At 41.1% G+C, this 21,541-nt stretch overlaps 2 protein-coding genes across 4 annotated transcripts in view; one reads left to right on the top strand and one right to left on the bottom strand.

Annotated features, from left to right (window-relative positions):
* The window catches only part of LOC115224805 (mitotic spindle assembly checkpoint protein MAD2B), a 52,984-nt gene that overhangs the window by 4,063 nt on the left and 27,380 nt on the right, over nucleotides 1-21,541 (bottom strand). The window contains exon 8 of one of the 2 annotated variants that reach the window (XR_005003902.1): nucleotides 15,585-15,626. The exons of the other annotated variant lie outside the window; for it this stretch is intronic. The gene's annotated coding sequence lies outside the window, so the exon portion shown is untranslated. Of the gene's footprint in view, nucleotides 1-15,584; nucleotides 15,627-21,541 lie in introns of those variants that run through there. 2 annotated transcript variants of the gene reach the window in all.
* LOC115224861 (UPF0545 protein C22orf39 homolog) lies at nucleotides 9,974-20,907 on the top strand. Of its 2 annotated transcripts, none has more exons than XM_029795810.2 (4): nucleotides 9,974-10,206; nucleotides 16,230-16,275; nucleotides 18,280-18,398; nucleotides 20,513-20,907. In XM_029795810.2, the coding sequence occupies exons 1-4, from the start codon at nucleotides 10,138-10,140 to the stop codon at nucleotides 20,741-20,743; spliced, it is 465 nt and encodes a 154-aa protein (XP_029651670.1). In that variant the 5' UTR covers nucleotides 9,974-10,137; the 3' UTR covers nucleotides 20,744-20,907. The 2 variants fall into 2 exon arrangements, with proteins under 2 accessions (XP_029651670.1, XP_036369452.1); XM_036513559.1 differs by having other exon boundaries at nucleotides 10,128-10,206; nucleotides 16,230-16,279.

Genomic DNA, 21,541 nt, shown 5'->3' with positions numbered 1-21,541 from the left:
ATGTTTCCATCCAAGCTGGAAGTCGGCCCCCAATGCCTCAGGTGACAGGTCTGATAATTGTTAAGACTTCTTGTGACATGAAACCAGTGGTAGCCTTGTTAACTCACAATTGAATATTTATTCACCAATACAGTGTCCAATATAGATGTGTGTGTGTGTGATCATTGACCAAAATAAGTTCCTCTCTCTGTTTCAAAAGAAAGATTCTAAAACATTGCTTCTGATGTGTCACTTTGATATTAAAACGGTGAGAAGGCAGCAAGTTTCTTTTCCTACACTTTTTTTTTTCTCTCTCTCTCTCTCTCTCTCTCTCTCCCAAACTTGGTTGCTTCTCTCTCCTGGTTATCGTAGCCATGTCTTCAACTAGTCTCAGATTCCAATTAAGAAATTGGAACTTGAAATATTTCAGTTTGGCTCATCTCTGGAAACTGGTGTTGTAATAGAAATAAAGGTTCCTCTTTGATTTCATCTCATTTCAAAAAGGGGGCACATAATTTTATAAAGACTGTGTATTTATTTATATATCTGCTGCTGGGGCCTTCCCTTAACCCCTTTCCCCCCTGTTTCTGAGTGTGTGTGTGTGTGTGTGTGTGTGTGTGTGTGTGTGCATACAACATAAGCAACTGTGGCTCCCGGTTTAGATTTTAGTAATTAACTCAATGGTTCTTTATGGACGGAAAACCAGGAATGCATATACGAACGAACATTCTCCAAGAGACAACTCTCTCTCTCTCGGTAAACTCTGTATTTTTTACAATCTCCCCCTCCCCTCAACTCTAAAACCTCAACGTTTGGGTAAATGTATTTAATTTATAACTAACATGAAATCTGCCCTCGGAACAAATTCAGTCAATTGGTATGTGTGTGTGTGTGTGTGTGTATGCGCATATATACATATATAATACACACACACACACACCCCTGTGTTTTCTGTGTCTCACCTTGTTTTTCTTCGTCTTCTTCTCCCAACTCTAGTACTCCTAGCTATAAATGTCTGTCTGTCTTTTTTTTTTTTTTTTTGTGGGGGTGGGTTTCATAAAAAGCTACATTTTGTTTGTTTGTTTGTCGACATTCAAGAGTTGTGTGTTTCTTAACCAATTCCTTAAACTCCTTTGGATTGGAGGCCAACAACTCATTTTTTCTTTTTCTTTTTCTTCCTGTTCCCAGCTGTTTTCTCTCTCTCTCTCTCTCTCTCTCTCTCTCCTCCCCACCTTCCCCCCATTCCTAACTCCCCCAACGCCCCCCACCCCGCCCCCCTCGTTCCCATTTGGGGTCCCCTCTTAATTTTCCTGCAGAGAAGAGTTTTTTTTCACATTTGTAATATAATGTAAATGATTTTAGAACAACAATTCTATCTATCTTTGTTTCTACTTTAAAGAGAAAACAAAAAAGACATTTTAAAATATTTGAAAAACATATATATAAAAGAACCAAAAAAAAAAGATGAAAACAAAATGATTTAAAAGCAAGAAATAATTTGTTATGTCTAAAAGTAATAAAATTAAGAGGAGTAAAACCTGTGGCCTTTCTTCTTTCCTTTTTTTTTTTTGTGTCTGTATTTCAGGAATTGATGATGTTTTGAAATTTGGAGGGGTTTTTTTCTACGCACCGGTTTGTATTATTGATAATGTCTTAACTTCTTTTATACACTCTTTGTTATTTTTAAAATACGTGTGGCTGTGTGGTAAGAAGCTTACTTACCAACCACATGGTTCCGGGTTCAGTCCCACTGCGTGGCATCTTGGGCAAGTGTCTTCTTCTACAGCTTCAGGCCGAACAAAGCCTTGTGAGTAGATTTGGTAGACGGAAACTGAAAGAAGCCCGTCGTGTATGTGTATATATATATATATATATATATATATATATATATATATATATATAGGCGCAGGAGTGGCTGTGTGGTAAGATGCTTACTTACCAACCACATGGTTCCGGGTTCAGTCCCACTGCGTGGCATCTTGGGCAAGTGTCTTCTTCTACAGCTTCAGGCCGACCAAAGCCTTGTGAGTAGATTTGGTAGACGGAAACTGAAAGAAGCCCGTCGTGTATATATATATATATATATATATATAGGCGCAGGAGTGGCTGTGTGGTAAGAAGCTTACTTACCAACCACATGGTTCCGGGTTCAGTCCCACTGCATGGCACCTTGGGCAAGTGTCTTCTTCTATAGCTTCAGGCCGACCAAAGCCTTGTGAGTAGATTTGGTAGACGGAAACTGAAAGAAGCCCGTCGTATATATATATATATATATGTTTGTGTCTGTGTTTGTTCCCCCATCGCTTGACAACTGTTGTTGGTGTGTTTCTGTCCCTATAACTTAGCGATTCAGCAAAAGAGACCAATAGAATAAGTACGAGGCTTACAAAGAATAAGTCCTTGGGTCAGTTTGTTCAACTAAAAGGCGGTGCTCCAGCATGGCCGCATCCAAATGACTGAGACAAGTAAAAAGCCAAGTGAAATCGTAGTCGCGGTCGATGCTGGTGTCATGTAAAAATCCCCCACTACACTCTCAGAGTGGTTGGCATGTTAGGAAGGGCATCCAGCCATAGAAACCATGCCAGATCAGACAGGAGCCTGGTGCAGTTCTCCAACTTACTAGTTTTCAATCGAACCATCTAACCCATGCCAGCATGGAAAGCGGACGGTAAATGATGTTAATATGTATTGTCAACCCATTTCTATAATTACCTATACCACACCTCACCCAGAACCTTCCCTGCATTGGATCTGCAGTGGGCCATGGACTACATGCCAGAGTAAACCACTGTGATTTTTTATATACAGCCTCGTCTGGTACCTGTGTCTGTGGCACATAAAAAACACCATCCGAGCGTGGCCGTCTGCCAGCCTCGTCTGGCACCTGTGTCGGTGGCACGTAAAAACACCCACTACACTCATGGAGTGGTTGGCGTTAGGAAGGGCATCCAGCTGTAGAAACACTGCCAGATCTGACTGGCCTGGTGCAGCCTTCAGGCTTCCCAGACCCCAGTTGAACCGTCCAACCCATGCTAGCATGGAAAGCAGACGTTAAGCGATGATCATCATCATCATCATCCTTCGCCATATTGTGGTTTATTATCTAAGCTCACATCGATTCCTCCGTAGTGTTGTTTTGCATTTATAATGAAATATAAACAAATTATAAAAGTAATTAAAATAGATATAGGCGCAGGAGTGGCTGTGTGGTAAGTAGCTTGTTTACCAACCACATGGTTTCGGGTTCAGTCCCACTGCGTGGCACCTTGGGCAAGTGTCTTCTTCTATAGCCTCGGGCCGACCAAAACTTGTGAGTGGATTTGGTAGACGGAAACTGAAAGAAGCCCGTCGTATGTATATATATATATATATGTTTGTGTGTCTGTGTTTGCCCCCCTACCATTGCTTGACAACCGATGCTGGTGTGTTTATGTCCCCGTCACTTAGTGGTTCGGCAAAAGAATAAGTCCCGGGGTCGAGTTGCTCAATTAAAGGCGGTGCTCCAGCATGGCCGCAGTCAAAATGACTGAAACAAGTAAAAGAGTAAAGAGAGATACACAGTACAGTACTGTTTCTACTTCACGGATTTTTACCTGTCGTGGGTGGGGGGTTTCGAATGTAACACTCGCGATAGGATTACTGTATGTTTGGGTGCTTACATCAATGAGTATAATGGTCTGTGCTTGTGCAATTGAAAGGACAAGTCTGAATCCACAGTCGTAAGAATGTGAGGGTCCATAAACACTGTTGATACACGGATATGCTGTTCCTGACCCTACTTTGGTGTCCTTATTAAAATACCTTGGTTCTATTTGATCCTGCAAATAATTATATTGATGGATCTTCTCAAGCTCAGCCTTATTTCCATTGGCAATATGCTGGGCTTGAGAAGAAGACCCGTGAAGTTGTAGTTGTGGCAGATATTGGTGTCACACAAATGGCACCTGTGCAGGTGGCACACTCATTATACACTTGGAGTGGCTGGCGTTAGGAAGGGCACCCAGCCATAGAAACCATGCCAAATCAAACTGGAGTGTGGTGTAGCCCCTCAGCTTACCAGTCCTGGCCAAACCGTCCAACCCATGCCAGCATGGACAATGGACGTTAACCCCTTTTGTTACCATATTTCTGTTGAGATGCTCTGTGTTTCTTTCAATTACTTTAAATATAACAAAGAATTTAGTAAAATAACTTCATTATCATTCAGCTAGTGTTAGGAACATAAACTGTGACTAAGGTTTGGTGGAAGATTTTAATTCAGAACTTTTGAAAATAAGACATTTGTACTACAGAGCCAGAAGCAGTTTCAGCCGGGTTGGTATCAAAAGGGTTAAAGGTGATGGTCATATAAGATGTTTAAGGTGGTTACTTCTGTTGGTTGCAAAAGGCCTCTCTTTCAGGGTGAGAGGCAAATTGTACGATGCTTCGAGTACAAACAGCAATGCAAAAGGCAGTGAGATGTGGGTTGTGAATGCAGACGACCTGCGATGATTTGAAAGAACTGAACCCAGCCAAAATCCGTTTGGAGATAGGAAATCCGTTTTGAGAGAAGAAAAAGTTATGCATTAGAAGACTGCAATGGTTTGGTCGTCTGATGTATATGGATGATGACAGTCACATAGAGAAGCACCTGTTGCTAAATGTGAATGGGACCTGCAGTGGGCCATGGACCTGTAGAAGAAGGAGACCCAGACTCTTTTGTAAGCCCAGTTGTGGCAGATATTGGTGTTGCACAAATGGCACACTCATTACACACTTGGAGTGGCTGGCGTTAGGAAGGGCACCCAGCCATAGAAACCAAGCCAAATCAGAAAGTCATGGACAAAGTAGTGAAGACTAACTTCAGGATGTTGACCCTCAAAGGACCAAGATAATTGGTGATACGCTGCTGAAGAAGAACCGAAACATCTCAGCAGAAATGGAAGCAGGAAAAAGTATATTACTTACCCTACAATTCATCTTCCTAACACACATCCTTCCATCAGTTTTTCAAAACTGTTCCTTCAGGGGTGGTCATTATATGACCCTGCCACCTTCTCTGCTGGCAGTTATCTCCTTCCTTGGGATCCCTTTTTATTGTCACCTCTCCCTCATTCTCACTCTCAAACCAGTTTTCATAGACCCCCCCCTCACATTCCTACCACCTTTGTCACTATATTCCCCTCCCCCCTTGCTACCAACATCACCATCACACCCATTTCTCATCTATCAGCAAGGTTTTCAGCTTCATCACACCATCACCATCATCATCATCATCATCGTTCAACCGTGGTCGAGACAATGGAATTTACCATGCTACGCCAGACTTCACAGTCCATCATGGCATTACGGAGGTCCTGTTGCTGGATGCCTGTATCCCTGGAGATTACATCAGGGCAGGAGAATGTGCGCCCTTTGGCATTGCGAGTAGATGGCTTCCAGAGGAGAAGAGTAGAAATTGCCTTGTTTTCAGCTCTACAACAATGTCCAGCAAACTGGACTCTCCCACCTTTCACAAGGTAGCACACCACTGCCCACCCCACCACCTTTCCTTTCACCCTCTCCATCACATTGAGATTCTTCACCATTGACCACATCACTGCTCCTCTTCACCACTCATTCGATTCATCTCTCACCTCATCTCCAGCCCTTTTTCATCCCACCCCTTTCACACTCACCAGAACTTACCCTAAACCCAGTCCCTTGTCTCTTTTCCTCCTCTATTCACTCCCCAACCCTCTACCTCGAGGCTACCCCCCTCCCCGACATCTCATTGCTCATTAAAAGATTTCCCTCTCTCTCCAACAGAGGGAGCCACATATCTCCTCTTCAGCAAGATATTTCGCTCCATCAAACTTCAATCTCTCATCACTTGGCAAAGAACCCCTCCCACCCAGTTGAAGGGGTCTCGTATTAGCAGTTACTGGGTAGCCTCATTGATACCAGTGGTCAACGTAGGATCCATGCCAAAACAGACATTGGGGCTCGATGTGATCCCCTGTTTCATTGGATCCTGTCTAGTCGTCCAATGCATGACAGCTCGGAAAATGAACTTAGGTGCAGGAGTGGCTGTGTGGTAAGTAGCTTGCTAACCAACCACATGGTTCCAGGTTCAGTCCTACTGCGTGGCATTTTGGGCAAGTGTCTTCTGCTATAGCCCCGGGCCGACCAATGCCTTGTGAGTGGATTTGGTAGACGGAAACTGAAAGAAGCCCGTCATATATATATATATATTTATGAATATATTTATCGTCCCACTGTTGCTTGACAACTGATGTTGGTGTGTTTACATCCCTCTAACTTAGCAGTTCAGCACAAGAGATCAATAGAATGAGTACTAGTCGATTTGTTCGACTAAAGGTGCTGCTCCAGCATGGCTGCAGTCAAATAACTGAAACAAGTCGAAGAATTAAATAATGCTGATGGGATATATATATACACGTGTGTGTGTGTGTGTGTATATATATATTTATATATATATATACACACACACACACACATATCTCACATGCAAGACTCAAAGAAGAATGTTACAATCGAGAAATTGAATCCCAATGACCCTTTTTTTTTTTGTGTGCAGTTTTTGACAGACGACGCCTTTCTTTTGCTGGGCTCAAATCTCATTTGCGGAGCCATGGAAAACGAACCTCCACCAACTATTCTGCCTGCATATATATATGTATATATATGGATCAGTGGTACAACAAAGCACCAATGTTTACTGGAAATGGCAGTCGATACATTCACAACGCTATAGTAAAGCTCCAATGTGTCTATAAATATAGAGTGGCAGATCTATGATTTTGGGGCCCTGAAGCTTAAAATGTTATGGGGTCCCCCTGGTAGCCTAAAAGGTGGAGTTGTAATGTGCAGTCCTTCAAAATGAGTCTGAAAGTGAGCCCTCTATCCACCAGAAACGAGGTGTGAGTAATCGCTGATGTCTTTGTTGATGTGGGTGTTCCATGGCAGATCAGTAGAGATATTTTCCAGGCTATGCCTCCTACTTTTAGAGTTATGGGGGTTGGAAATTAGGGAAGTGTTATATACAGGGATGATGCATCATTAAGATACAAATGAAAATTACAAAATACTCTTTTCTCTGTTTGTTGAAGCAACAGTTTTGTCATCCGACAGCTTCCTTGCAAAGTCATTTTCCAGAGACAAAATGCTTAAGGAATTTAAGCCTTCTTCAGTCATGGTAGAGAGAAATTTATTTTTATCAAAGGAAAGCTTTGGGGAACTCCTTTCTACTTCACAGCTCGTGATAGACATTGTCAAGTACAGCTTAAGTGCAGGGCTAATATTAGGGGACACTTCAATTAATTGTTGCTCATAAATAAGCTGAAGAACTTCTGTGTATTGCATTTTAGGTGTTGTGTTTTCTTCTATGTTCTGGGATTTCCTCAGGTGTAAATACTCTTTGAACAGGTAACACTCTTTAATCAGAAATATTAAATTTCTAAATATCTCATAGAGATATGTACGGTGGTGGGGCGATAGAATGGTTGTATACTGTCAATCTAACGTGAACGTGACAGTAGGGGGTTACACCACCGCTGTTTAGCCCTAGGAAGCCTCGACGCCTCCTGATGGCTTCGACACATTTTTCCTGTGTCCTTATATACATTTACGAAGGGGAGACAAACACCCTCAGCAGTCAGGCCTGCATCTAGAGACACGCATGTTTCAGGATCATTGTCCATCATCGGTCTAGAGTAGCAAACGCCCGCCAGCCGTGGATATCTGTCCTGATTCGCAAATGTATATATCTAATTTTCAGTGAAGCTTATTCACCGATTACCAAAATCAGAAATATTAAATTCACGTTCACGTTAGATTGACAGTATACAACCACCCTATCGCCCCACCACCGTACATATCTCTATGAGAGATTTAGAAATTTAATATTTGCTTTTCATTCATTTACTTGTGTGGTTCTGCAATGGCCACTCTCCGAGAGAACATGTCTTGATGTCCCAAGCCATAGAGAAAGAAACCTGGCTGTTTCTTGAAATCAACAAATCAAAAGCAAAAGGTTTTTTATGAACTCTAAGAATTCTACCATGAATCCCCAATTTCCTATTTCTCTTGTGTGGACCTCAAAAATCTTATATGGATCCTCAGGTTTCATAAGGGCCCCTCTTGAAAATCATCGCTCTATACAGACGGGGAGTCGCAGCCTTGTATATTCAAATGGGATTTTATGGGGAAGGAGTGAAAGTCTTGTGATGCATTTATCCACCATAACTTGGCGATTGGTCGACTTACAACACTGTTCTTCGTCTTGGGTTTACTTGTTAGAGTGTGTTTGTTAACTCGACAACAAGGTCAAGGTGAGCTCTGATTGGCTGTATGCAAATGAGTTCATTACTAGGGTCCGGAACTCTCGTGGGGAAAAAGTTCTGGTGTGTGCAAGCTGACGGTCGTAGAAATTTCCTTGTCTTTGTCACGCCCTCCTTGGGCGACTGCTCAAGTTGTCAGTACCTTCAGCCGGCCCTGCGTAAAACCCTATCTCGGAATCACAGACCAGCTTCTCCGCTAAATGCTCCTCCCCTAAATCGTGGCGGCTGATTCTACTTGTGGTTGTTTAGCTTCATGTCACCCTACAACAGGAGATCCATTCCACCACTGCTTTTCTTTTCTTCCGAACAGTGTGTCTGGAATTGCATTATCTAATCCTTCCTTCCTCCATTTTTATATTTAAGACGACAAAGTATGATACGAGAGAGATTTAGCTGCTATGTTAAGCATTTCGAATGACCACTTTGAGGATTAAGGATTTGCAGGTAAACGACGGGGTAAGGGAGATAACTACGATATATCTAAAAAAATGTCAATTTGGTTTGGAACTGAGACATCTTTTCTTTTCTTTTTTTTCTTTGTTTCAGTTATTAGACTGCGGCCATGCTGGAGCACAGCTTCGAAGAATTTTTAGTCGAATGAGTCGACCCCAGGACTTATTTTTTAAAACCCTGCTACCTATTCTATCGGCCTTCTTTGCCGAAACGGTAGATTATGGGTTGTAAATACACTAACACAGTGGTGGTGAAACACACACATGTATATATATATATATATATATATATATATGTATACACACACACACACACATATATATATATATATATATATATATATATATATATATACACGACGGGCTTCTATCAATATCTACCTACCAAATCGACTCTCGAAGCTTTGGTCAGCTAGAAGCTATAGTAGTATAGTAGAAGAAAGATACTTGCTCAAGGTATGCAGTGGGACCGAACCGGGACCCACGTGGCTGGGAAGCAAGCTTTTGACCACACAGCCACGCTTATATCTATTTACTTAATCTGCTTTAATACATATTAGCTTAAAAGCTGTCCGGACCTCCGGAGTATTAATTGGGTCTGTGACCCCCAAACGAAAGAGAGCCTTTATTCGTACCCTACCAATAGAGCATTACTCCTCAACCAATATGGTTTTACTTTCATTTCAGTTTAATTGAAAAATTTGTTCACAAATTTTGGGAATTCTTTTAAAATTTGAATGTTCGCCTGTGCTGTTTAGCTTAATGGTAAAGCATAGGGATGTGAGTTCGAGTCTCATTGCTGACTGCTGACAAATTTGTCTATGATTATTTTATTCTGTTCCTGCTGTTCTATCAGAATTATTCTGCGATTGAAAATTAATTATTTCAAGGTGCAGGAGTGGCTGTGTGGTAAGTAACTTGCTTACCAACAACATAGTTCTGGGTTCAGTCCCACTGCGTGGCACCTTGGGCAGGTTCTTGCTAAAAAGCTTTCGTGAAGTAAAACCAAGTAGCAACACCAAATGGCGGTGCCCCAGCATGGCCACAGCTCATGAGCTGAAACTAGAATCAATCAATCAATCAAAAGCGTAAAACAAATCGTTCTTCCAGACCTCATCCCAAATGCTGGATGTTCAAGAGTCAAATGAAGAGCAGATTTTCAATCCTGGGATCATCCTGATTCCCAAAAGGTATACACATGGCTTCAACCCCTACTCTTCTTTGTCTTTTAATTACCTTAAATATTTTTAGCGGTCGTTAATTATTATAGTTTCGACAATTTTGTAATGCCATGAATAGCTGCTCATATTGTTGTTCGTCTGAAGTTCCCGTGAAATATTGGTCGACTCCATTCAGCCTCGCAGTAATCCGTTTCTCTAACAAGCATGGCACCTCCCGGAGCCGACGACCTCGACTCGACCGACTTAAATGATCTTCCCGAAGATATTTGGATGGTATTTACACAATTCCTTCCTTTATTTTATTAATATCAATGATTTGATTCATTTTTTTTTCGTTTTGTCCTCTCCACCAATTTCTATTTTCTCTCTTTAACCGTTTTGTCTTCGCAAACCTCGAAATATTCATAGAAAGATAAAAATTCCAATTTATTTTGCTGCTGTTTCGTCTCGTTTAACGTATTTTACTCATCCAAATTAAGCTGTCCACATTAGAATCTTACTGTTTTCAGGATATCGAATATTTACCTTGACACCGACCTTCCGAACAAAACAGGGAAGGTCATTTGCAAACAGGCATTTGCCATAATCTTATTAAGCCTTACTTCCCTGGGCATGGACATATTGAAACTCCGACGTCTGGCAGCTGACTTGGCAGACACCCATAAAATTATCAACCATCGTACAAACAATAACTCTGAGCACCTCTTCAAACTCCACCCGTCTAACACCCCTGGACATATTTACAAAGTAAGAAAACAGCACAGCTCCTCGTCTGTTTGCTCTCTTTTCCTTCTTTTACTCCCAGGTGTGCGTATCCCGTATTCTTTACCTTCGCCTAGTTTTTCTTTATAAAAATATACGATAAAACTGTAAAAGACGGCGAACTGGCAGAAACGTTAGCGCGCCGGGCGAAATGCTCAGCGGTATTTCGTCTGTCGTTACGTTCCGAGTTCAAATTCCGCCGAGGTCGACTTTGCCTTTCATCCTTTCGGGGTCGATTAAATAAGTACCTGTTGCATACTGGGGTCGATGTAATCGACTTAATCCCTTTGTCTGTCCTTGTTTGTCCTCTCTGTGTTTAGCCCCTTGTGGGTAGTAAAGAAATAGGTATTTCGTCTGCCGTTACGTTCTGAGTTCAAATTCAGCCGTGGTCAACTTTCGGGGGTCGATAAATAAAGTACCAGTTACACACTGGGGTCGATGCAATCTACTTAATCCCTTTTGTCTGTCCCCTCTATGTTTCGCTCCTTGAAGGCAATAAAGAAATATATAAAATATAGGATAAAACGGTAATTATATCAGTTTAATTAATTAGCAATCACATTCTTCTCCCCTTCGTTGGCTCGCAAAGTATTTATAACTCTTTCATGCGTGGAATCCTTGAATGTCTACTTAATTTCCGAGGTTTTTGCTGATTTATTGTTTATAAAATATTCTATAAAACGGCATTTAATCCCGTTTGTTTAATGTCCTGACATTCGCTTTAAGGCATCGAACTGGCAGAATCGTTAGCATGCCGGACAAAATGCTTACTGGCATTTCGTTCGTCTTTACGCTTTGAGTTCAAATTCCGACGTGATCAGCTTTACCTTTTATTCTTTTGAGAGTCGATAAAATAAATACCAGTTGTACACTGGGGTCGATGGGCACTACTAAAATATAGAGGTCCCGATGCATCTACGTAACGAGATGAAGGGGAGGTGTCATTACACGTCCACACAGCGTACATTTTAAATATTTGTACGTAACACCTGTATTTAAGTAGTACCGTTAAAGGACCTCTGTTGTACCGATCGATGTACCCCAACTCTCAAAATTGCTGGCCTTGTTCCAAAATTTGAAATTAATATTTGTAGTCACTTAAATAAAAAAATTTAACTGAGTGAATGTAGTACACCGTTTCTTTGGTGGTCTTTGACCATTCTTTACGTACAGATTCGATAACTTTACTCTTCAGCCCCCAAAACATTTACATTTCTACATTTTTTCCAAGAAAAATAGGAACCAAAAGGGGTCCATAGGTAAAAATTGGTTGAGGAACACTGGTTTATTTACAATGGACGGATATTTGTCCTCACCTCGTTTGTTATCATCACAACATTTTAGTTGGTGTGCTCCCCAGCCTTCATCAGGTGTTCTGGTGGAATTTCAAACCCAACCCTTTATTTGACTCATGGGGTACTCTGTTCTCACTCCTAACGTACTCTTTTTGCTGGTGTTACTTTTGTAGATATTACTTTCCATGTCCCAAAATATCTACCAAAAATAACATCAGCGAAAAAGAATTCCATAGGAACGAGGACAGTGTACCTCATTAGTCAAATGAAGGGTTGGGTTTGGAATTCCAGCAGAACAGACAACGGTACTCCTTAAATACAGAGGTCCCGACGCATCTATGTAATCTAGAGAGGTAATCTTGTTTTACCTAAAACTAACCCCAACGAGTGTGCACTGCAAAAACAGACGATATTGTGGAGCCCCTTAGAGTAGTTTTGGTAAAACTAGATTACTTCCCCTCCATATCGTTACGTTGATGCGTTGGGACCCTTGTACTAAAGAAGTGCCCAACGAACAGGGTGAGGACACCAATCCGTCCGTTGTAAATAATTCCTCACCTCAGAAATATAGAATGCTACTGATTTAATTGGACAAATATCCATAGTTACCTTCTTGAAATATATACCGTAATCAATAGATTCGTTGTCGATAACTTACACCATTCAGAATCGTGAAGAGAGAGAGATTGTGTGTGTGTAGTTCTGACATGACACATTGAGAAGCCTCAGTTGTCTCCCTTGTCTGAATTCTCCATCAAATCAGCATTTTTACCATTTTTATTCCAATGTTGTGTCTGTGGGGAGGGTCATTCTCTTTTAATTTAACACACTCACTGATTTGATTTCCACTCATTTACTTATTTATTTTTTCTAAAATTTTCATTGCGTCTTGCAACCTTTTCAATAGTTGTATGGTTATATTTCTAAGGCGGCGAGCTGACAGAACCGTTAGCACGCCGGGCGAAATGCTTAGCAGTATTTCGTCTGCCGCTACGTTCTGAGTTCAAATTCCGCACAGGTCGACTTTGCCTTTCATCCTTTCGGGCTCGATATAATCGACTTAACCCCTTTGTCTGTCCCCTCTGTGTTTAGCCCCTTGTGGGTAGTAACGAAATAGATATTTCTAGAAACCTTTTGTTGGCCTAAAGTCTGATGGAATCCCCATTTTTACTTCCACTTTTAATTCTCTTCTCCACCCTAAATACTTTAAAACGTAATCGTAGAATATTTCTTTCATCAGTTTAGAAAACCCATTCATAACGGCTACGGACACTGACCCAGTTATCTCCCTTGCAAAATTGCCCTTTTTTTCTTTTTTCTTCGATTCTCGAATGTCAGGTCGCAGAAACAACGATGAGTGGAAAGAAAAACGAAGTAGAATAGAGGGTTCTTTTCCTTTTGAACGGCACTTTTCAACACAATTTCTAGTTAACTAAACACTTTCAAACTTCGTATACTGGTAGAATGTGTCAAAATAAAACATTTTTTTTTCTCTTGGCTTTCTTGAGAAAATTGTAATTTGTAAGTTTAACGTAGTTTAATTTTTCGAATTTTAACCAATCCTATGGCCTCTATTGAGCTAAAATCATTTGCTGCGTCTAAAACTGAGACAACATCCTGTCACTAACCCTAACCCTAAATTTTAGCCTTTCGTTTTTTTTTTTTCTTAATTTTTAAATTGTTAGGCGTGTATCTAAAATTATTCGTTTTGTTTTTGTTTTGAGTTTTTGCTTTCGTTATGTTTACGTTCAGAAAGCGTGTGTATAAAATTATAGAATTATTTTGTTTGTTAATTGTTTAAATTATTTTCCATTGCTTTCGTTTTTTTTTTTTTCTTAATTGTTATCCTTAAATTAATTTAACAATTAAGAAAAAAAACGAAAGGCTAAAAGTGCCGTTCAAAAGGAAAAGATCCGAATAGAGTAACCATTGACCAACCAAGCATGGAAGAGAGAAGACTGTGCTTGTATGGGCGTGTGATGTATATGTGGAAGCTTTCTTTTAGGTGCCATGTCCAGAAATTCAGAGGACAGAGGCAGCAGGCATGTTCTGCCATAATTCTCTGTTCTTTGTTTTCTAAAACATTTCCACTTTCTTATGTTTCATTCCTCTTTCATTCAAGCATTTCCCCCCATAAACCGAGTGTAGGGTTTCGAGTCACTTCGGCTGCAGAGTTTCCTTTTTTGTACTCATAAAACATTATGTGCTTCAAATGCTCTTTGGGTACTTCCATGTTAGAAAGGGTTTTAATCAAAGAAGACGTTTTAATTCTATTATTCTGTAAAATAATATTCAATTAGTTTAACCCTTTTGATACCAACCCGGCTGAAACTGCCTCTGGCTCTGTAGTACAAATGTCTTGTTTTCATAAGTTTTGAATTAAAATCTTCCACCAAACCTTAGTCACAATTTATGTTCTTAACACTAGCTTAATGATAACTAAGTTATTTTACTAAATTCTTCGTTATGTTTAAAGTAATTGAAAGAAACTCAGAGCATCTCAAAATAAATACAGTAACGAAAGGGTTAAATGTACACAAATGCATAAGAATAATTTTTAATTCCATTAGTCATTCTAAAACACTTTTGAATTTCATTCAATTTTAAAAAAGGTAAAATTGGACAGAACTTATGGGATGAACTGATATACACACACACAGAGAAACTCTTATTTAGAATTAATACTGGTAGTGACAGTGTCTTTTGTGATGCAACCACAATATAGCATCAAGTTTGTATTCTCTTCTCAAGTGAACCTGCGTTCAAGGATGACAGCAGAGTGTGATGTTGTCTTGAAGGAGTTTGGATCCAGCAAATATTTTGTCATTATATTCCTAGTGGTTAAAGTGTTGCACTCACGATTGCTAGATCGTGGGTTCAATCCCCAGATAGTGTAGTGCTTTGTGTTCTTGAGCAAAACACTTCATTTCATGTCGCTCCAGTCCACTCGGCTGTAAACCTTGAGCATTTAAACTGGCCAAATTCAGCCCAAATATTCTACTTGTTTTATGGTCACACCAGCTTGATCAGGCCCTTCACACCTGCCCTACAATGTCATTCTAAAAATAAACAATCCCATCTTTGAAATATCAAAGCTATGAGATTATGCATGATTAATTCAAGCTAATATGAATAAACAAATGTTACAGAATTTGGATTATCTCTCAAATGTAAGTCAGTGCTGTGTCTTAGCAGCAGGACTAATCATTCACTCGTTAAATTTATCTCTACAAGATATTGCTTCCAAATCAGAGCCAGCCCAATCTTTCGTATATGAATACATCTGTGTGGACAATGCGGTTGAAGATAGAAGAATAGGAAATGGGCGAATGGGAATATTTCAGGAGCACCTGGAATATAAGCCTTGACACCCGTCACCAAGTTTTCTGTCTTCAATTGCTCTCTTAATATACTCTTTTACTCGTTTCAGTCATTTGACTGCGGCCATGCTGGAGCACCGCCTTTAGTTGAGCAACTCGACCTCGGGACTTATTCTTTGTAAGCCCAGTATTTATTCTATCAGTCTCTTTTGCCGAACCGCTAAGTGACGGGGATATAAACACACCAGCATCGGTTGTCAAGCAATGCTAGGGGGACAAACACAGACACACAAACATACACGCACACACACACACATATATATATATATATATATATATATACAACGGGCTTCTTTCAGTTTCCGTCTACCAAATCCACTCACAAGGCCTTGGTCGGCCCGGGGCTATAGCAGAAGACACTTGCCCAAGATGCCACGCAGTGGGACTGAACCCGGAACCATGTGGTTGGTTAGCAAGCTACTTACCACACAGCCACGTTCATTTATAAAACGTTGGACCCCACAGTGGCGAGGGGCTGAAGCGTGATCTTTAAATGTTGGGCCTCACATAGGTAATAACAAGTGACTGAGACCTCTGGCAGTATGCAGTGCTTGAGAAGACTTGTTAGACCAAGTGAAATCGTAGTTGTGGCTGTGGCTGGCATCGTGGCATATGACACTCGTGTCAGTGGCACATCAAAGGCACCCATTTCACTCTTTGAGCAGTTGGTGTTAAGAAGGGTGTCCAGCTATAGAAACCAGAGGCAGCTTACTAGTTCCAGTCAAACTGGCCAACCCATAAAAACAAAAAGGGGGTTAAATGATGATGATGACATCTGGCTCTGATTTCTATAGAAAATCTCCAGAGAAAACCCTAAAAAATCTGTTTAACCTGTTTTTCTATGTCTTGTGTCTTTCAGCTACGTCCCTGTGAGGTGTACCAAGATGAATACCAAGAATGTAAAAGTACGTGAGTCATTTCCAGTGTTGTTACTAATATCTTTGTTGTTGCTTTATAACGAAGGTCCTTCAAATGATCTTCCACACCCTCTTCACACCTCGGGGGATGTTAAGGAATTTAGCTCTTTTGCAATAACATGGTTCTGGTTTAGGTCCTCCACAGTATGGCACCTTGAGTAAATATCTTTAGCCAATGGCTGTGTGGTAAGTGTTTTCTACTCTTGCCTTGTGAGGTGATTTGGTAGACGGAAACTGAAAGAAGCCCATTGTATGTGTATGTATATATATATATATATATGTATTTGTGTGTCTGTGTTTGTCCCCTCACTATTGCCTGACAACCGATGTTAGTGTGTTTTACATCCCCATAACTTAGTGGTTCGGCAAAAGAGACGAAAAGAATAAGTCCTGGGGTTGATTTGTTTGACGGTGCTCCAGCATGGCTGCAGTCAAATGACTGAAACCAGTAAAAGAGTGTAGTTTCAATTCAGTGGAGGTGTATGGTGTAGTGGTTCGGGTTTTGCACTCATAACTGTAAGATTGTGGTTTCAATTCCAAGCATGGGCAATGCATTCTGTTATTGAGCAAGACACTTCCTTTCATGTTGATCCACTTCCTTCAGCTGGCAAAAATGAATAATCCTGCAATGGAACTGACATCCCATCCAGGGAAGAATATATACACCAGAGAATCAGACTGGAGTCTGGTGCAGCCCCTCAGCTTGCTAGCCCTGGTCAAACCGTCCAGCCCATGCCAGCATGGACAACGGATGTGATGAAACCAGCCCTTTTCTCCTTAGAGAGTAATGTAGACAACAAAAGCCCTTTTGGCACTTGCACGGGTGGGATGGGGAGGGGGCACTTTTCATCCGGTTGTAGGCAATGTGGGTTTTTGTGGGCGAGGGGCCACTCTAGCTATGTTTGTGCCTTTTGGATGAAGCTGCAGGAATCTGTCAAAGGAATTGTCTGCTGTTGCATATTAGACTTAATCCATAGGAAGCTTGTGTAAGGGACCAGGTCTTTGATCTTAGGGTAACTATGAATTTATGGTTTCTCTCTTTTCCATCCCAATGGCATCTTGGACCCTAAGAAAAAAAGACCTGGGTGCTACCCTTCCTATGACTTACGGACTTTCCTTACATCAAACCCTTTCAGATAAAGGGACATTGTTTTAAGTTTTTACTGATATATAACTGTGTGTGTGTGGTGGTGGTGGTGGTGGTGGTGGGAGTGGTCCTGTTATTTATTGTGTAGCCCCAGGTCCGTCCAGATGTGGGGCAGCTGTGATTACCTCACTTTATTGTTTTCAGGTATAGTGGTATATAAGGTGTCCTTTCCTTTTGTAAAGACTAGTATTGTTTTGATGAAGATTTTGGCTGTTATTTCCAGCTAGAAGTCAAACCAGTGTGTGTGAGTTATGAAAACATGTTAATGAATTTACAGACCATTGACATGGAGAACTCTTAACTAATTAATTAAACCCACCATGAGTTGACCCCCATCAGGATTCTGTGTATAACCATGCTTGGGGCTTTGTTAACCCTGGTCTTATATCAAATACTCCTTAACTACAAAAAAAACGTTAAGGCTGAGGATGCTCGACCTTTATTCTATAGAAAAACACCGCCGCCGTGGTGATCTCATTCTCGCCCACAACATCATAAGCGGAAAGTGTAACCTCTCGAAAGAGCTGTTCTTCACTCCTGCTCCAGAGCGTCGGCTGTGGGGTCACTCTGAAAAGCTTAATCTGCGACGATTTCACCTCAATCGAAGGAGAGGGGCTTTCTCCGTCCGGGTTGCGGATCCGTGGAATAAGCTGCCGGACGAGATGGTGAAGATGCCGACGACTGCTTTGTTCAAAGTCTCCCTTGACCTCAAGTGGCCTGAACTCTTTACATGAACACCACCCTGTACATAACTCCATGTCCCCCTACATGGCCTTGCTATTTGCTTTTGAGCCAAATTAACTAACTAACTAACTAACTAAACAAGTAACTGGTTTGTTTTGCAGGTATGAAGGGCCGCTTCCATCAGTACTATGTGTTTGGTCAATATATTGATTGTGACAAGTGGAAAACCAACTACGAAAACTGCCTCAAGTTCCGTCATACACGGTCACTCGAAGCTGTGGTACGTATTCCAATTTCTCCCACATCCATTCAAGTTTTACGCCTGCTTTTTGTCTGCTAGCATGGATTAGATGAGTACATATTGCTGAAGTATTGTTTTTAAGTGGTTGGCATTAGGGAGGGCATCCAGCTGTAGAATCCATGCCAAAGCAAACCACTGGAGCCTGGTGCAGCTCCTGTCCAACCATCCAACACATGCCAGCATAGAAAATGGGTGTTGATACCTGCTCTATCACAGTTTTTTTTTTTGTTCCTCCAGTCCATACCCCGCTCAGTTGAGGTGGGGTCTTTTCTTGCAACTGCTCAGCAGCCTCACTGGTGCTAGTGTCACATAAAAAGCACCCCGTTGCACTCTGTGAAGTGGATGGCATTAGGAAGGGCAGCCAGCTGTAGAAACCTTGCCAAAGCAGACAAAGAAATACAGAGCAGCTCCTAGGCCTTGCCAACTCCAATCAAACCATACAACCCATACCAGCAGGAGAAACAGTCCTTAAATGATGTGATGATGATTAGAAGCCTGCTTCCCCTCATCTATCATAGTTTCTCGTTTCTCCAGTTGAGGAGTCTTACCTCGTGGGGACTTGGTGACCCTATTGGTACCCCATAAAAAGCACCCAACACACTCTGTAAAGTGGGGGGTTGGTGCTAGGAATGGCAGAAACTAGGCCCTCTAGCTTGCTTAGCTCCTGTGAAACCATACAACCCATGCTAGCATGGAAAACGGTCATTAAATGATGATGATGATGATAAGACACCTGTTCCTCTCTCTCTGCTGTACTCCTGCACGCGATTGTGCAATGCCCCAAGGTGACTGAACTCAGGTTTATGTCGAACACCTGCTGTCGCATTCGAGAAGAGTACAACTGTCGAGCGAATCTGTAATGAAGATAGTTCCGCCAACTTCCCTGAATAGGGAGGAGCGAGCCTGTTTTCTCTCGTGGTTGCTATGGCGAAAAGTAGTGTGGAAGACGAGAGTAAAAGGAATTGCAACAGGCATGTTCATCTCCAGTCTCGAGCTAATCGACTTTTTTCGTTTTCCACATGAAACGGAAAATAAGGCTGGAGAAGAAATGCCTGTCACAAAGTGTGTTTCGTAAAAGATGGAAGACTATAGCAAGTATGTTGCGAGTGAAAGAACCTGTTTAATCAAGAATGTGAAAAAGGAGAAAGCAAAGTCTTCAGTGTGAGTTTGTGGTTTGTGGGGTCGACCGCGTCATTTTTTGTTATTCACTCATTATCATTTAATTGTATATATTTTAATTGTTTGTTTATTCATGTTTCGTCTCATTCGATACCCTGACCCCAACGTTTGTTTTGTCCCCTCTTTTTCTCAACCTTATGGTGAATAAAGAAATACTCTCTCTCTGCTGTAGCTTCTCTTCCACTCTATATCCTTGCTCAGTGGGTCGGGGAGAATCTTGCAAATACTTGGTGACCTCACTGGTGCTGTATGAAAAGCATCAAGCTGTAGAAACCATGCCACAAAAAAGACCTAGAACCTGACAGAGCCCTCTTGCTCGACTGTTCTTGTTGAACCATCCAACCCATGCTAGAAACGATGATGATGGCCCTTATTTTGACTAGTGTATAATTGTGTTGTATAGTCTACAGCAGTGGTCCCCAACCGAATCATTAAAATTTGGTTAATGTTTACAATATTACCTGGAAATACACACATGTGTTTGTAATTATCCATTATACCTTGTGTACCGATAAGACAAAGGGGGCAATTCAAGTTTAAAAAAAAAAAAAAAAATTCTTTACACCCCTCCTATGAAAATTTTTTTTCAATTTGACACTTTAGAGACATCAGATCGTTGGTCTCTTTTAGAGAGAGACCAGCAACGATCTGATGTCTCTAAAGTGTCAAATTTGAAAAAAATTTTCATAGGAGGGGTGTAAAAAATCTTTTTTTTTTTTTTTTTTAATAACTTGAATTGCCCCCTTTGTCTTCTTGGTATACTAAATATTGTGTACAAAAGGTACAACATAACCCTACACACGCCTCTCCAATATATTACCATGCCCCTCTGGTGGGGCATGGGAGTCACAAGTCTACAGTATGTTTTTAGTTGGCCTATAAATGCAATGACTTGTTTTGTTTCAATTTTACAGGAGAAACTGCTTGAAAATGAAAAAGCCCGCCACGAAGACCGAATTAGAAAAGCTCAGATGAATGATGTTTGGGAGTATCGAAGCAGTCCCCCAGCAGATTGGGCCAAACCGTTACCAGAATGGGAGAAACTACATCAAAACAGTGTTCTTTCCAATATACAGGAAAACAAGACAAAAACAGCTTCGATTATAGACTCACCTACACAAAACTCTGTGTGTACCATAATTTAGTAATATTATTTATATAAATATCCATGGCAACTATCATGTAATTCTGAGCCTCCAGAAACTGGTTATGGGATCAGAAATACCATGGCCCTCCCCTGTTAGCTTTCTGTATTTTTGTACTCCTTGTAAATTTGTTCTGTAAATATATAAACCTCTTTATGCTTATACGTCAGTGTTTTGGTTTTTCCTTCTCTCTCTCTCGCTGGATACCCTTTTATAAATTTACTTGTCTCTACAGTCTATACATCAAGCCCAAATGTGTTTACCACCTTAAACCCATTAAGTCCCAGAGTACTTAAAGTTCTGAATATTACTTTTAAATTTTTACAGATGATTGAAAATAGATTAAAATTTAAAAAATTAATTATTAAAACTCCTTTACTTCAAGTCATCATCATCGTTTAACGACCTACCTTTCAGTGTGCCGATGTTGAGAGTGCTAACCCTGCCCGCCTTCCCAGGGTCTCTAGGCCCTAGAGACCCTGGGAAGGCGGGCAGTGGCGTCATGTACCTGAAAAGAGAGCTCGCGTTTGGCAGAATTCATAACAACGATAGTCTTAAGTTCAACCTGCATACACTACACTATCATATTTTGCACTGTATAAAAACTACCTTATATAGTAGGGGTGGGGTTGGCGTAAGGAGTTTAGAAGTGTTCATGGGAGGCAACCAAAGTTGACGAAAGAAGGACTTCCGGTATTGGTGGAGGGGGTGGGAGGGCGGGTAACCAGCGAACGAACAGACATGTGCTAGGAGTTGTAAGAGAGAGATAGAGAGGGAGACAGACAGAGCGAATGCCGA

Source organism: Octopus sinensis, linkage group LG26 (assembly GCF_006345805.1).
Source record: "Octopus sinensis linkage group LG26, ASM634580v1, whole genome shotgun sequence".
Taxonomy (NCBI): Eukaryota; Metazoa; Mollusca; class Cephalopoda; order Octopoda; family Octopodidae; genus Octopus; species Octopus sinensis.
This window is presented reverse-complemented; position numbering and strand designations above follow the sequence as displayed.

What these genes read in the sequence shown, in the direction of transcription:
- LOC115224861 (XM_029795810.2), top strand. Translation starts at nt 10,138, where the DNA reads ATGGCACCTCCCGGAGCCGACGACCTCGACTCGACCGACTTAAATGAT. An exon ending in TTCCCGAAGATATTTGGATG is followed by an intron (nt 10,207 to 16,229) that starts GTATTTACACAA and finishes TGTGTCTTTCAG; the next exon opens with CTACGTCCCTGTGAGGTGTA. An exon ending in TGAATACCAAGAATGTAAAA is followed by an intron (nt 16,276 to 18,279) that starts GTACGTGAGTCA and finishes TTTGTTTTGCAG; the next exon opens with GTATGAAGGGCCGCTTCCAT.